We start from the raw sequence: 16,499 nt of genomic DNA on the forward strand, positions 1-16,499 counted from the left end.
ACTGATTGGCCTTGGTCTCAAGGTGTCTGGCGGTATACTGGATCCATGGGGAGGTATTCTGATATGAAGGGTTTAAATCTGTTAAATGTGGTTATGCACGAAAATCAGGTATATGCAAGACAAGAATGAGAAAAACAAAGGCTGTGACAACTTTAGGGGATTGTAGGTGAGGTAATCAATATAGGATGCCAAATGGTTAAGGGGACTGCCTATGAAAAAGCAATCCAATTAAGTGTCTCAGCTACCCCTACTGATAAGCATGACAAAACTTGTACTAGTTCAAGTAAATTGGACTGTTGGTATACTTTCACATTAGTACAGACTGTTGAAGTGGTTTGTCTTTGGACCCAGGATACAATAGGGCTCTCATTCAAATTTAAAATAACTGCCATAGTTGGACCTGTTACAACCTATGCCAGCACTTAGGCCCAAATCCAAACCACACCACCTAAAGCTGAACCCAAGATTTATGAAACTGGCCCATATATAATAAGGAACACGGGTCAACAACAATTGTTTAACCCAGAGTGGTCTCTCAAGCATGTTGAACTGACAATGCAAATCAATGTTTCTGAAATTCAACCACCACGTTCTCCTTTCCTACAAACATCCTTCATGGGATGGATAATTTGGCTGAGGAAACAAGTGCCCTTCAGGAGTAGAACACGAAGGGACTTAACTGGAGTGTTTGGGACAGGATTAGGAGTTTTAAACGAAATTGACTCAGAGATATCAGTGAATAAATTAGCTACTGTAACTAGTGATTTGGCAAGATTAAGACAACCCCTGCAATCTTCTCTATTATCATTAGGGAGTGAACCTTGGCAAGTTTCAAAAGTGTCACCAAAATGGGAAGAAGTTGAAGAACAGGACCATGAATTAATAATAAATGCACTTGGTATAGTCCAGGACAATGTATCCTTAGCCCTTAGTTGTATAGAGGCACAAGTATGGACACAGTCAGCAGCTGCCTTAATTATAAGAGAAGGTAGTGAAGGCACTTTTCCTATTGAATTTTGGAAAATTGTTTGGGACAATGCCACTGATCTAGAAAGAAAATTTCAGTCTTGGTGGACCCTGGTAAACTTTACCTATGACCCTATTGCTAATATGGCCACAGCCTTTGTGCTCACTATACGTAATGCTACGGTCTACATTATCCACTCCATTGTTTCACTAGGATTAAACCATGAGAAAACAGTCCTCTATCCCTCTGAGCATAGGGTATGGGCCTGGATGGTAGAGMAAAAGTGGCAAACTGTGAATTTAGAATCCTGTATTACATGAGAACAAGGGTTTATCTGTGAAAGCAATACAACTGATGCCCAGCACATATGCCTTGATATGGGGCAAGGTATTTGCCACTTTGAAGTCCATTCAGATTCCAGTCAAAAGACTGTGCTTGTGTATATTGGTCAGGGTTGTGTGTGCTTAAGGACTGTTTTGCTTCTGTGAAGTTAGATAGTGATAACATAATCTTAAATGTTAAGAATTATTCTAATTTTTGTATCTTTAATTTTGTTAAGATCATTGGGTGTGACTTTTTGTATTTAGCTTCAGTTGTATCCCACCAGTTGATAAAGTCTAATTACACTATGTACCACAAGTTGTCACCCATACCTATTGGAATGAACCTCACATTAATAAGACAATTAGTAAAGCATCAAGACCTGATTGAAATTTTGAAAGAAATCCAGGAAAATGGAAAGAAAACTTAAATTACTATACATCATGACTCAGAAAGGATAAGCAGAGCCTTGCAAAGGGCAAGACAAGATGCAAGTCATCACTGGTGATGTGCTCTTTGGGTGGTCACCTACCGCAACTGGTATTCTAAATACACTATGTCACCCTATTATAGTTCATTTACTATTAGTTAGTGTTAGCTTTGTTTTATCTTGTGTTATTTGTTTGGAATTGGAGAATGTTACAACATTCTCTGTCAAAAGCACGTGGTAAGGCATTGAGAGCACCTTTCGTAGAATTTGCTAGAAGAAGAATGTATGTATCAGCAAAAGAATTTACTAATTTTATAGAATAGGGGGGATTGATGCAGGGAAGTTAGAAGTTACAGGATAACTTGTTAGAAACTGCTTGCTAAAAAGTATATATCGCTAACTGCTTGCTAGACAGTGTATATTGCTTACTTAATGTTGATTGTATTTGTCAAAGCAGAATGAGAAGTAAAAGATTATCGGCAAAAGCAGAGACTGTGACCCAGCTTGTGTCGGTGGAACCCCTACACTGGCTAAAACCAGAGTTGTTGTTTGGACTTGGGCCAGGGACTCAGAGAGCATGTGCAAGACAGAAAGGTGAAAAGGTCAAGACAAGAGGATGAGAATTTTACTTCCTCCTGAGACTCCTGGAGCCCACTACCAAATAACACTGTGCAGGCGTGGGCACATGGAAATGACTTTTGAACTCATTATAATATGAAGCAGGAATAGGTCATGCATATTTATAGGCAAATTTCAAAATTGGTGAATGTGTAACATGTAACCAGATATATACCAAGTGATACCCGTGCTGGGGTGTGCGCAGCTTTGAGGAGTACCTCCCGCTCACCCAGTGCTGCAATAAACATACCTACTTCACAACTTAAAATTATATAAGTTGCAGAGTCTTACTCAGATCATTTTTGGATCAAAACAGCTTATCCCAAAATTCCCTCCTCATCGAACACAAATCCTGGGCAAACATTTTGCAGAAAAGAGATTCCTCTTTCACCAAGAGCTTCTTTCACTGAAAGAAGATTTGACCTGCAATAGTGTTTTTCCATGCCAGCTTTCCAAGAGCTTCAACAGCAGCACCTTTCCTGGAGATCACTGGTGTCATCAGAAGCAAATTCCCCATTAACCATTGTGTGCATATGCAAGAAGCAGTTCCTGTCATACCAGARTTCCTGGCCCCATTATTCTTGTGTTTCCCAGGACTCGCTCTGCTTCTCCTAGTGCACTTCCTTATGGTTGAGGGGTATACATGGAATTCAAATAGCCAAAGCCAAGGCTAACAACATAAGAAGGTCACAATTACCTGTGAGAAACTATTTCTCCTTTGAGATTCTGGGCTTGATCCTCAAGAAGGATCTAAACATATGAATCTGAAGCACTAAAATATATTGCTTTTTACTTTAACAAAAGGATGAGCTTTGTAGGCCCAAGAGTCTTCTAGTGCATAACTCCTCTCCCCTTTTCCTGCAGAGTGATGACCATCCTTGTCTTATCCTTTGAAGTGGTCTATCTTCTTGCCTTTGCTCTTGCTCATCTACTAGTGCATGTTTGACTAGTTATTTTTGCTCTCAGATGGTCAAACTTTTAAAGTATTAGAACAATTATTTTCAGCTTTTACTTAACCACAAAGGTTGCTGCTTCTTTTTCAGATCTGACTTCTGGAAAACACTGGTCTGATTTTTTTCGCTGAAGTATTTTCATTTCTGCCACCCTGAAAAATGACATCCCCTCTCCTCATGTCTTCCCTTTTTCCAAGAAAATCTCCCGTGCCTTTCAGCATGACGCAAATCAGATCTTTCTTCTGTCACTGACGAAGCGTTCCTCTCCAGGTGCCAAGTAGGCTGATAGCCTCAGACTAATGGAAAGCGGGACTGATTCCTCCATGTCTGCCCTAAGCTTCTCTCTTTCTCTCTTCGAGCCGCCGACCAGGGGAGGGGGGCGGAGCTGGGCGAGAACGAGAGTAGGTGGAAAATTGAGAGAACGCCCCAGCTGACGGACAGTTTCGTGGAAGAGAGGGACAGCCAGGCGTAGCAACGGGGCTGCGCGGGTGACGCGGCGGGAGGAGCCGGGCGGCGGGGCCGGGCGCGGCGCCGAGTGGACAGAGCGCGCCGCTAGGGGGCGCCGGCGCCACGGGGGCCAGGGCGGAGGGGCGCGCGGTGCCCGCGCGGGGCGCGGCGGGGCCGGGCCGAGAAGCGACGCGGGGCGGGCACAAAAGCGCCGCGCCCGGCCACGGCCACRCCACCTTGGAGTCGGCGTTGGGGGCGACGTGGGGTCGGCCGCCCGGGGTTCAGCGCTTAGCGGCTCCGACAGGGGCGGCTGTTTCGGGACTCGCAGGATGCCGGAGGCGCGGCAGCGCGGAGCGCAGCTGCTGTGGGTTTTGCTGTGGGTGACCCTCGTGCGTTCCTACAACGTGGACGTAGGTCGCCCCGTGATTTTCCGGGGTCCCAACGGTTCCTTCTTCGGATACTCGGTGCTACAGCACTACCACGATAGCACGCGGTGGTGAGTAGCGCGGCCCCTGCGTGCCCAAGGTGGGAGGGGGCGCGGGTGGCGGCGGAGATGCGGCCGGGCGGTCGCTGCCGGGATATCCATCCCTCGCGGCAGCCGCATCTCCCGCAGCTGGGCAGCGGGACCCTAGCCCCCTCGCAAGGGCTGCGAAGAGGCGCCTCCGCCCTGGCTGCGGGGGGTCTCCCCGCACTCCTCCCTTCGTGTGGGTGAGGTGGAGTTAGAGCTGTGGGCTCCGCGCCCCTTGTGTACGAGAGGGGCCCCGCGCTGGGAGGTGTTTTAACACGGGAATGTCCTTTCCGGGCTGGCAGCCGGCCCTCGGCATCGTGACCTAACTGTCCTCAAGCGCCAGCCGGCCCGCGGCCGTTATCTCGACTCTGTGCGCGGTCCCTCATCCTCGCGGGATATAGTTAGCAGCTCATCGTCTTGACCAGGTACGAAAAAGCGCACGGAATACGAAAGATGATGGATTTTGCCGTGTTAATGGGAAATGTTTCTAATAGCGGTAACCTCCAGCGGGAGAAGCGCGCTCAGCATCGACAGAGCTGCACTTTGCCTCGCAGGAGACAAAATTCCTTCGGAGGCTAAACAGACTCTTCCCAATCGGAGAGTAACTTAAAAAAAAAAAAAAAAAAAAAAAAAAAAAAAAAAAAAAAAAAAAAAAAAAAAAAAAAGAAAGAAAAAAAAGGCTGGATTGAAAGTTTATTCTGCATCCAAAAATTGGTGAAAATGGCAAGTTTCTTGTTTTCCTGTTGATTGAAAAGAGCATTGAACCATACTCTTGTCTGGGTTAGAGGCTCTTTGTTAGAATTAAAAGTGATTTCTCTTAATTGGACCTAGTTGATGTCATCTGGTGCACTTCTAATGTGACTAGGAGCCTCTGCTAGCAGTAAGTATCCACAAAGCATGTCTTTATCTTTTTATGCTTAGATACTCAGCTATTGGTGCTGGAACTTTGGTGCACTGTGGTATAAATAAATGTATTCATTCTGGCATACAGTTCTTTAAAAATGAATTTCTTTTACACCCTTTAGTTCAGAAGTAGAAGCTCTGCCTTTCTCCATAGTGGCTTTCATGGAGAATTCATTTTTAAAGACTTAGAAGAAGATTTCATAGAGGAAAGCCCTCTGGGAGAAGAAAAGCTCTCAGTTTAAAGCAATGCTTAACTTMGGTCAGGAACCAGTGAAGGATGCAAAGGCTGAAAGGAACTTGTATTCAGTACAAGTTGCTGGGGATTTGCAATGGTGTGAATAAAGTGCTGATATAGTGCAGTATAGTGGGATGAAAGGGGTAGAATTTGTTGTTTCTTATGTAAGTATCTTTCAATCTGATTAATAAGATGAATTATATTCAGATAGCACCTGCTAGTGTWATATTTTTAGAAGAAAAGTAGACTAGGGAGGAGTCTCCCAGATACCCCACTTTGTTTAGAAATATGCTGGACTTTAAATGTTGAGCATCTGTCTGAAGGCAGCAATCTGTTAGAAGTCTGGTGCTCAAAATGGAAATCTCCAGTTGCATAAAATCCTTGTTGTTTTTTTTTTTTTTTTTAATTGAGTTGTTTTGTGGTTCCTTGGCTATGGCACCCAGAAGAAAAAAACCCCAAACTAATAAACACCTAAGTTCATCAAATGTTTTAAAATAAAGAAGTTGTTAGGCCTAACATCCGGAAGGGTTAATGGCAGCTCGGTATGGTCAGCATCAGCACTGTGAGAAAGCATGAGGGTGGGATTGCCACCATTGATGGGAAAAGCTCATCTTTTCATTGTGGGACTAGGGAGTTTGCTTTCATGGGTACTTCAGAATCCTGTTCCCAACAGACACTGGGGTCCAAGTTTAGGAGATAAGTATTTTTACGGTCTCCTTGGTTTTCTATGTGCAGTTTTGCTCTTAATGTGTCCTGAAGGTCCATGTGTCCATGAATTCTAAACGTCTGTAATGAAACTCTCTTAAAAGTATGTGCATCCTTCTCCAGTTTTCTGAACAAGCTCCTCTTAAAAGTCAGGGTTATTGTTTGGTTTTGTGTGTTAAGTTCTTTTTTCTTTCTTCTTGTGACTTTTATATGCCCAAGGATGAGATATGACTTCAGTTTTCTCATGTCTGTGTGGTCTGTACATTGCAATGGGAACTAGTTAAAATAATTTTAAACAGTGATATTCTGGGCATCCAAGACTTGCCTGGTGAGCTTAGTGCTATGTGAGCCTGCAGAAATGTAATTGATCATATCTGAGGTTGATAGGGCTCCTGCCCATCTAAAATTGTTTAATATGTTAACATGCTCTCAAGCATTTGAAAGTGTTCAGGGAATTCTTGCTCTTTATTGCTTGAGGGCTGGATACTCAACTAATGTACTTCTGATCATGAGCACTGTGTTTTTCTCAGTAGCCTGTCCATGTGCTGATGTGTGTGTGTATGTATATATATATATATATATATATATATATATATATGTGGTAACTGATTCATGTTAAGATGGTATCTCTCATAGCCACATCATCCATGTTTCGACTAATTGCTTTCCAAGACCACAAAGGCACCTGTGTGTATTGCTTACCCTAGACTTGCCGGTTTCCAGTAAACTGCTTCAGGGTTTGATGATTTTTCAGGATTTATATGAGCCAAATATTCATGTTGAATGAAAAAAAAGGGGGGGAGGGTGGGGATGCTTGATATGAAATCTTACATCAGATAAATATGAATAGTCAGGCTGCTGCACACATAGATTGTAGTGGAATATGGATGTTCAGCCACCACTACAATAGTGGAGCAAGTCAGTGCCTTTGAAGTTTTCTGCAGTAGTTGATTGCAATGATGGTTCCATTAAGCTGGTTTTGCATGTTTTTCTGTCTCAAGAAACGTTTCTCATCACTGATGTCCTGAGGTTATGGAATTTCTGACTGTTCCTCCTTTTCCTTCTGTAAGTGGTGTCAAGGTTTTACTCTGGCCAAATGCCAGGCCCCCATGACAGCCATTCACTTGCTCTCTGGGCAGAGGAGATGGAAAAAAAAGAATGAAGCAGTCATGAGTTGTGATAAAGACCTGGAGGAAACACTCCAAGGGCAAAACAGGCTCAAATTAAAATTTCAAAGTGAACTTGTTACTAAAAGAGACAGAGGAGGATAGTGAGAAGAAGCCCTTAAAGACATTCTTTTCTTCCCCCAACCTCCTCCCTCCTTCCCCGTGGGGGTTTTGGTCAGTTCGTTACCCAGATCTTCTTCCATTACTCAGGGAGAGGAGTCCTTCCCCTGCTGCGCTGTGGGGTCCCTCCCGCAGGAGACAGTTCTCATTGAACTCCTCCAGCATGGGTCCAAATCTCATGAGTTGTAGTCATCCCAAAAGTGGTGCAATGTGAGTTCCTCCCATGGGCAAACAGTCCTCCCAAAACTGCTATGGTGTGGGTCACTTGTCCACTGGGTGCTGTACTCCAAGGACTCGCTGCTCCAGYCTGGAAGCAGGGACTCCATCTGTCCACTGGGTCTCCCACTGGACCACAGCCTCTTCCAGGTATTGACTCACTCCTGTGTGGGCACCTCCCCCATGGGCTACAAGTGGATTTCTGCATCCCCTGTGGACCGCATGAGCTGCAGGTGAACAGCCTGTTCCACCATGGTCATCACCATGGCCTGCAGGGGAAATTCAGCTGCAGTGGCTGGAGCACCTCCTCCTTTTCCACTGACCTTGGTGTCTCCATATTATTCCTCACATATTCTCACCTCCTCCTCTTCTCTGGCTAGGAAAAAAACTGTGTGCTTATTTGTTGTGATTTCTTCTTAAATATGTTATCAAAGAGGTGTAACCAACCTCTCTAATTGGCCCAGGCTTGGCCAGCAGGATGTCCATCACCTTCAGAGCCATCAGGGATTGGCTCTGCTGGACATGGTGGAGGCTTTTAGCAGCTTCCCACAGAATCCGTCTTTGTGGGTCCCCCATTACCAAAAACCAGGCCAAGCAAAACCAATACAAGTGGCTGTAAGTCCTAACAGGTTTACTCAGGTACCCATCATTGCTCTTTTCAAGAAACCAGGTGGCTGGTTGCATTTGGGGCAGGAACAAGCTGAAGTGCTTATGCTCTCTAGATATAATTTTGAAACTTGGAGTAAAAAAATAATAAAAAAAAAAGCAACCAAGAAATGACCCCAGACAATTAGAAAAAAAAGCAATTTTGCCCCAATAAAAAGTGTTAATAATTTGAAATCTCTGATTTTATCTTTTAAAATGAATAAGATGTTACTTTATTCTCTCTCCTTTTCCCTCCTTGTGCTCCCTTCTTTTTGACACTCTCAAATCTCTTGGCAAGTCCAGGGTAACCATTTTATCTTGTCTGGCATAATGATCTGGCACGCGAAAGTAATGAAGTCAGTATAGTTGCATGGTGTCCTGCTGCAAGTTTTACAATAAAGAAAGAGTCTGGTTTCTGTGCTGTTGCATCATTCCTTCAGCCCTGCTCTTCCCTGGTTTGCACTTCTGCTGAAATAATGAAGGCTGATCTGCAGCTTGGGCTGATGCATATGTGTTGCTAACATGTCATGTACTTATGTGCAGCTAGAAGGAAAGTGGTTCAAAAATCTGCCGTAATAAACTTTCTAACACAATTTGAATCATTAAAAAGCAGGCATTCTTTATCTGTGTGCTACACACAGCAGATCTCTCMTTGTTCTGCATGTATCACGAGACTTTCCAAGAAGGTATTTATCATAAACATACATATCCATTAAAATGTGTTTTTTATCTAATGCATAAACAGCACTTTTGTAGAACTATTTTGCATGCATCTGACTCCTTCTGACAGTTCTTTTGTGGTTCTGGAAGTTTATTAAGAGGGGTCTTTGGTGGTCATATGTTCTGAATGCTTCAATATAAAGGTAACCTTTCCTTGAACATTTTCTTTGGGCAAGCGCTATTGCTTCTTGTTACATAACTTGCCAAAAAACCAATGTAGGCCTTGATCTGTTTCTCCACTTGCTCCAGTCACATTTATCACCCTGTTGCATACCTTTATGTTCTTTTCTTTTTTTTTTTTTTTTTTTTTTTTTTTTTTTTTTTTTTTTGCCAGCTTAGTTCTTAAGCTCTGTTCAGCAGCTTTGGGGGAGTGAAAACTTTTTGTTCTCTATTGTCTATCAAAGTTGTGGGAACAGACTGACCCAGTGGAGACTGGGTGTTGTGCTGAACAATCTAAGCAGTGGTGCTGTACGTCTTGCCGTGGAATTTCAAGGAACCTGAGTTTGCTGTCGTTGGTCATGKATCATCCATCCCTCCTGCTTCTTGCTCTGCATGTTATGGATGAAACGCGGGTTTTTATTTCAAGTAACTGAAAAGTTTTTTGCAAGTAATAGAGACCTATCTAAAGGGAAGAAACTCAACTGGGATGTGATGGTAGGACACCATTCTGTGGTATTACTTTTGAAATGTGCTGTGATATGCGAGGATATTTAAAGACATTTTTCCCCTGCCACTTAACATTGCAGTGAGGTGAGGTACCTACAGTCCTCAGTCTTTAAACTGTGATTGTCTAATMACTGCTGATGTGCTGTAGGCTGATGGTTAATGTGGTTGGCATCTCTCCAGCCATCTGTCAGCTCTGCACTTTTGCTCACTATTCCTTCTGTTAAATGCAACATTTTATTTCCAAATCTGTGTGTCCTGTGGGTCAATCACTAGTGAAGTGATTGTWACTATCCTTCAGGACATAATTTTAAGGAGGTGTGAATTTCTTTGTGACCAAGAAAGCTTCTTGTCACCCATTAAAATTGGCTGCTGCAGCTCCTTCAGTGGGGTGGTTTCCAGCCATGCATAATTTTCATAGATGAAGACGTTTGTCCTTGATTGTGTGAATATGAGTGCAAGAAGACAAAGTTAAGTGGCCTTTCTGCTTACTGCTCCCTATTTTGGTTTAGACCCCAATAGTCTTTTCACAGTGCCAGTGCAATGAGGCTGTTGCTTACAGATTTTTGTGCAGCAAGGAGAAGTGACCCTAAAATGTCCCCAAACTCCACTCCTTCTGTTCTTGCTTCTGTTCCTTTCTTCATAGAAAGTAACCTCTTTCTCTTGGTGGTGTTTCCGGTCCAAGGTATCTTCATGCAGCTGCTCATTAACATTCTAGGGGCTTCCCACAGAATAGCATAGTTGTGGTGAGAACCTGCTCTCATCAGTGATCTCTGCAGAGAGTGTTACTCGCATAGTAAGCCTTTTGGGAAAAGGCTGGAGGACTGCCAGTGCTTGCTTGCCGACAGCCCAAATAGTCATATAGTAGTATTGGAAATTTGTACAGCAAAAACCAGTCATTTTAAACAAGAGCTGGTTAAATTATTTTGAGTACTTTGGAAAGATGTACTTCTGCTAGTTGTATTTATATCTTCTGTGTTTATGCTAGGCAAGACTCCACAGCACTGAAATGAGAGAAGACTGTATTCGGCTCTAGGGCTTTGTTTTGAATTTCTGATTTGATATGGTAGCACAAGAAAAACGCTTTGTCTGATTGCAGTGCTGTTTCATACACATTGCAAAAGATTTCAAAGGTGTTTTAAAGGAAAGAGGAGATACAAGACCGGTGTTTGTTTTGCTCCAGGAGTCCCAAAGTATTTAGATGAAAATGAGTCATCTATCTAGGTCCATTGAAAAGTCTCATGGTTGTTGAACAGGTGACTTTCTTACAACAGTTAAGCCACTACATACAGAAGCTGGTGAAAGAGTAAGCAAGTCTTTTTGTTGACGAAGGAAAGTCTCAAACCACTGAATAAAATTAAAGTAATTGGTTTATGATAAATACCAACCAAAAAGCATATGAACCAACAGAAAACCATCCCTGAAGGTAACCATCTTAGGGCGTGGGTGAGAATGGACCATACCAGATTGAACAGGAGCTCTGCGAAAGTTTTAACTGCTGGGTTCTAGGTGCAGGAGTTTGAACCTGTAACTCTTTAAGCTAGTAATATTTTTTTTGTTAGACCTTATGAATGTCAGTAAGTGATTGTTATGCATTTACCTGTGTAAATGAAATGACTGGCATTTGGTTTTATATCTGCTGCCTGCCTAGTGGAATTTCCATTTAGAGCTATTATTTCAAGCTCTTTTGCACTTGCTCCCCAAGTGTGCAGCCTTTGTAGGTTTTAGCAATTTAAGTATGTTTGACACTAATTCTTCTCACTTGTGAAAATATGATGTATGTTGTAGAGTGCAAGAGTGCAATTCCATCAGAATTCTCCAAATGACGCAGTTTAGCCCATGAAACTTCAGAGAAAATGATCACTTAACTAACATAGGGGTTTCTCATTGTTTTGTACATGTGTCAAGTGCCACAGAACAGTTTTGTTGCATCCAGGGTCCAGAGGAGGGTGTCAGAAGTAGAGATGTGCTGCTGTTCTGTATAGATGAGGTACAGGGGAAGCTCTTCCAGATGGCTCAGGTTGACCCTGGACAAGTGCACACCTTGTGCTTTGGGTCTCCCTGTGTGTACTGGGATGGTGATGATGGGTGGTGGTTGGTATGGAACTTTGTAGGGTAAAGGAAAATTTATTTAAAATAGGGAAAGCAACCGCTTTGTTGTTGGTGCTGGGCTGTCCATCTGTGAATGGAAGAGTTGTGTATGCAGACTGGCTTTGCACCACTAGCTCTTTAGTGGCTAAACCAAGAGCAGTGTCCCCTTCATCAGCTGCTGCCTCCCAAATAGCAGCCTGGGTGTGCACAGGGGGCTGCTGGAGCCTTAGCCTTTTAGAGATGGCTGGAACTAAAGGCGACCCTAGGCTTAGATTTCATGAGGATGTTTTTATATGCAGAAGCTCTGTGTGACAGTGCAAGAGCATTGCAGAACTGTTACTTAGTTATCTGGTGTTCCCCACTGCTCTGCTCCGAGTTGCCCTCCTCCTGCTTAGCTTCCCTCCTGCTCCTCACCTGCCCAGGTCTGGGGTCACAACTGCTTGAGAAAGATTGTCCCTTTAATGAGGAGGCAGTGAAAGGACTCCTTTAAACCTTGTGCTTCCCCTGTAATCCTCCTCAAAAAGCATCCCTTAGGGCATGAGAAGATAGATGCTGACTTCAAACAGCTGAACTAGATCCTAGTACAAGTGATTAAAAAGTACTTACCATCTTTCAAAGATAACCCTATGGTCAGAGCAGGCCATTGGCTTCCCAGAAACACTAGATGTCGTGTGGGATAAGTAGTCCAGGTAAAGTCTTCACAGCCTTAAGGATAAATATTGGTTGATAATAATGTATTGTGGAAGAGATTTGCTTGTATTGTTGGTTGGGCTTTTTGCTGTTGTTTTTAAAAGAAGTAATTATATAAAGTGTTATGAGAATGGGGTGCCTCCACTTTCTAAACAAGCTTACAAATCTTGCCTGGCTGGCAAGAATGCAGGTTGAGATTTTTGTCGTGAGTGTGTGTATCAATTCTGGATTGATAGGGAGAAAACTGAGAAAAAAATAGATGCGGATGCTGCTGTACTTCCTAATGCTTCCCTAAATGCTTTTGAGAGGTGTACGTTGAGGGTGTGTTACTTTAAATGTGTTAAAATCCTAATGGAAATTTAATTTGTTAAAAGTATTTGTGCCTTCACTGTGGAAAAATGCCTTTATTGTGTATGGTGTTTTCAGTTTGTGAATCAGTGTCATTGTTTTAGAAGGTTGCTGAGAAAAGTGCTTTTGCTGAGGAAGCCAGCCAATGTGAGCCTTGGTGGTGTTTGGTTTTTTTTTTTCCTCCTGAAATTAATCACTTGTTGCTTTGCTTTTGGTTTCCAGGGTCTTGGTTGGTGCTCCAAAGGCAGAATCTAAGTACAGCACTTCTGTTCAGTCCCCAGGAGCAGTGTTTAAATGTCGAGTCCATACCAACCCTGACAGAAGATGCACCGAACTGGATATGGGGAGAGGTGGGTAGTTATGATGCTTTGGGACAGCAGGAGGCAGCCAAAAAATATTCAAACCACATGGCTAGCAATCCTCCTGCCAATTTCAAATTGTCCCCAAAACATTGAGAAAGAGCCATCAGCCTTTCCTGTTGGATTTTGAGCACTAGTAGCAAAGGTGTCATGCTCCCTTCAGCATTACAAAATAACACCCCGCTGGTGCTGGTGTCCTCCCAGGGGCCCTGCTTGCTCTTTCCAGGGAGTAACCAGGTAAATATGGATTTTTCCTTGCTTAACCTGAGCAACTGCTTTTCTTCACCTGCTTCATTGTGACTTTTCAGCATGTTGCTGTCTATATAAGTGTTTTAGGGTGCTTGCTTCAGTACTTGCTCCAGCGAGTGCTGAAGAGAACATGGGATGACCCCATGCAATGCAGTGATGGGCTCGTGATATGTGGCATTATTAGTAATGTGATGTATGAGTTCCCTTATAATGCAGCAAATAATTTCTTGAGTTTACTTTGAGTGCTAAAGTGTTCTCAGTGAGAGACATGTTTGTATGCTTTTGCATGTGATCAGAATTGACTTCAGTTACTCTGATGTACTATCTGAGGCAGGGGAAGGTGGAGGTCTAAAGTAAAATTCTGATTTAAAACTTCATGCTGTATAATGATGGTAAAGATTAAAGCCTTTTAATATTTTGGTTTTCTTGGTGATATGTTGCTTTCTCTGCATAGTATTGTTCATCTTTTTATACTTAGTATATTCTAAGTAGAATTTCTGTTTGTGAAGCTTACATGTGTTAAAACGGTGTTTTAACACAGGCAAGCTGAGTGGTTTGTCCTGCTGCCATATTGTAAATTGTCATGGATTCATGAATGCTGCCTGACATTACTACAGATTTCAGCCTCATTTTTTTTAAGTGTCCCTGATCTCATTTTCAAGATTGCATTCAGGAAGCCATCTGATACCTCTCCCATTGACCTGATGGGAGTAAGTAGAGCTGTGGGCATAGTGTAATAGCTGCTAGCTGTTGGGGATGGGGTATGTCCTCAACTGTGTATGTGTGCCGTGTTGCTTAAGAGTAAAAACATTGTCAGTATTAATGCATTCAAGAACTGATAATCAGGATGCAGAGGGAAAGAAAAGCATCGTCAGATGTTTGATGTGAAATCTCTTGTGAGTATTCTTGGTGAGTATTTAGAACTCATGTCTCCTTGCCTTTCTGCCTTTCCCTTTTATTCTGCAGGCAATTCTCGGGGCATGCTCTGTGGAAAGACCTGTAAGGAAGACAGAGATGATGAGTGGATGGGTGTGAGCCTGGCTAGACAGCCAAAGGCTGGTGGAAGTGTGCTGGTAAGTTCCTGCTTTTCTTTGATCTCATTAAAACTGTGTCTGCTGCCTGGCTAAGCACATCAGGATTGTGTTTGGCAGTGACAGGTTAAGTCCAGAGTAAGAGGCAGCAGATTCTGTTTATTCAAGCACAAGTGAGCCCCAGCCRGAAGGCATGATTTGTAGAGGGAGGATTCCAAGCCATCACACCTGACTCGCATCAGCCAAGTACTTCCTCCTAAATCTGAGGGTTTATATCTTTGAACTGAATAAATATAATTTGTCTTGGAAGTACCTGCTAGTTTGTTCTTTTTGTAGTTTGCCTATGTTTACTTAGGAAATATGAATGCATATATTTTCCTTAAACATATTTATTTGGTCTSAAAATTTACAAGGAATAATGTACGATGAGTCTTTGTGGCCATGTTTTTCATTTATTTATATTAATGTCCTCTTAAGGTAGAAGAGTTGCCTTCATTGTGTGTAGATTGACTTATTGTCTTCAGTGGGGTTACTATGCACAAGAAGAAGAGCAGATGAGATCCTTAGGATTTGCAATATTTTTTTTTCAAAACTTTTCCTATGTTAYTGTAAAGAGACTTGGGCAAAAACCTTTCTAGAAACATGTGTGTCTTACATTCTGATCAATAATTGCTTGTATATACTCCTGTCCATTGGGAAAATGTCAAATTCTGCAGCTGTGGCACAGGGAAGTCCAGGGAAGCCCTGGCTTGGCTAATCAAGGTGGACCTCATCCCTGGAAGGTTTGCAGACTGAGGCAGTCAGTGGTAAACTATAGTGTGCCTGAATACACATCAACATGCAGGTATGGAAAAGTGATCATTAACCCAAGTCTTAACAGATAAGTTAAGTGTGCCCAGAATTGCTAGACTGAGCCCATAGCCTCCAGCTGATTTTAAACATACTTCTTATCCAGCAGCAGTTTTTTCTCCCTTTAAATTGTTTTATCTTTCTTGGTCTCTGTACCTCACTCTTGAGCAAAGCCACCTGCCTATGATAAAATGCTGCTGCTCTCCCTGCCTCCATTATACTGTACTCTTTTGAGAGAGATTATTAGGTTAATTTATGTGAGTGTCTTGCAGTGTCTTCTGAGATATAAAATATCAAGGAATTTACAGTGCCACAATCCTTTATCTATCTAAAATTTTGAAAAATACTCTTAGTCTGTTTCCATTTGGATTTATATCCAGAGTTGGGATTGACTTGACTGGCACTTTAATAGTATGTGTCTTTATGGCATTATCTTTGCAAGGGTTGTATATGTGTGTATTTGTCCTCACAGCACAGATCCATCAGGAGAGAAACTATTTCCTGGTTTTGCTGAAAAGGAGCATTTCACATGTTGATTGTCTGTTGCTGTTAGAAGTTTGAATGAGTAGTGCATGGGGATTGAGATCATGACTGAGCCTCCTTAAAATGCACATGGGTGTCTCCAAAGCTGCTCTTTGTATTACTTCTCACATGCATTTGGCTGCAGAGCAGAGTGCCCTCAGTAGGATCCTTTGCATTACAGGTGGCAGCCTGCAGCATGCCCTGTGGTGCAAAACTTCCTGCAGCCTCCAGCACCCCTCACTGTTCCTCTGTGATAGCCATCTTTGGGAAACAGGTGCCTCTCCTTGAGCACATGAAGTTAGGAAAGCAATAAATATCAAACTCCAAATGCAGCACTGCTAGCAGTAGAGCAGGCTTTTGCACAACTGATTGTGCTCTGTGAGAGCAGTATTACCTATTCATGTCTTTCTGGATGTAAATATATTGAAATCCGTTGATGTATGAATTGAATTTTGAGCTTCCCAGTGGCTGATAGACTTGCCAGGTCGTGTAGTGGACAGGTAACAGAGCTGCCTGTTTTGTGGATGGATATTATTTTTAACCATGTTGAGATGCTCCAATGGTCAGCTCTGAGCTGCTGAGGCAGAAATGTGGGGTAGTACAAAGAAATAGAAGACAGAGGGTATCTCATCTGGGGAGGATGCGGTCAAATATGGGGTTCATGAAGGGGGTTGATGCAAAGGCTCCAGGAAAACCTGAAAGCATGTGGAGGAGATAATTTGTCACACATCTACAGTGACTTC

The 16,499-nt window shown here is 42.8% G+C and overlaps 1 protein-coding gene across 3 annotated transcripts in view; it reads left to right on the forward strand.

The window, feature by feature from the left end:
* The first annotated feature begins 3,924 nt into the window (after positions 1-3,924).
* The window catches only part of ITGA9 (integrin subunit alpha 9), a 238,026-nt gene continuing 225,451 nt past the window's right edge, over positions 3,925-16,499 (forward strand). For 2 of the 3 annotated variants that reach the window (XM_057376171.1, XM_057376169.1), the window contains exons 1-3: positions 3,926-4,232; positions 12,969-13,096; positions 14,321-14,427. In XM_057376171.1, coding sequence (XP_057232154.1) covers positions 4,066-4,232; positions 12,969-13,096; positions 14,321-14,427 — 402 coding nt within the window. In that variant the 5' untranslated portion in view covers positions 3,926-4,065. Of the gene's footprint in view, positions 4,233-12,968; positions 13,097-14,320; positions 14,428-16,499 lie in introns of all 3 variants that reach the window. The other variant, XM_057376170.1, reaches the window with a different exon arrangement.

The sequence above is a fragment of the Malurus melanocephalus genome, unplaced genomic scaffold, assembly GCF_030028575.1.
Source record: "Malurus melanocephalus ecotype Western Australia unplaced genomic scaffold, MMel_1.1 scaffold_271, whole genome shotgun sequence".
NCBI classification, from domain to species: Eukaryota; Metazoa; Chordata; class Aves; order Passeriformes; family Maluridae; genus Malurus; species Malurus melanocephalus.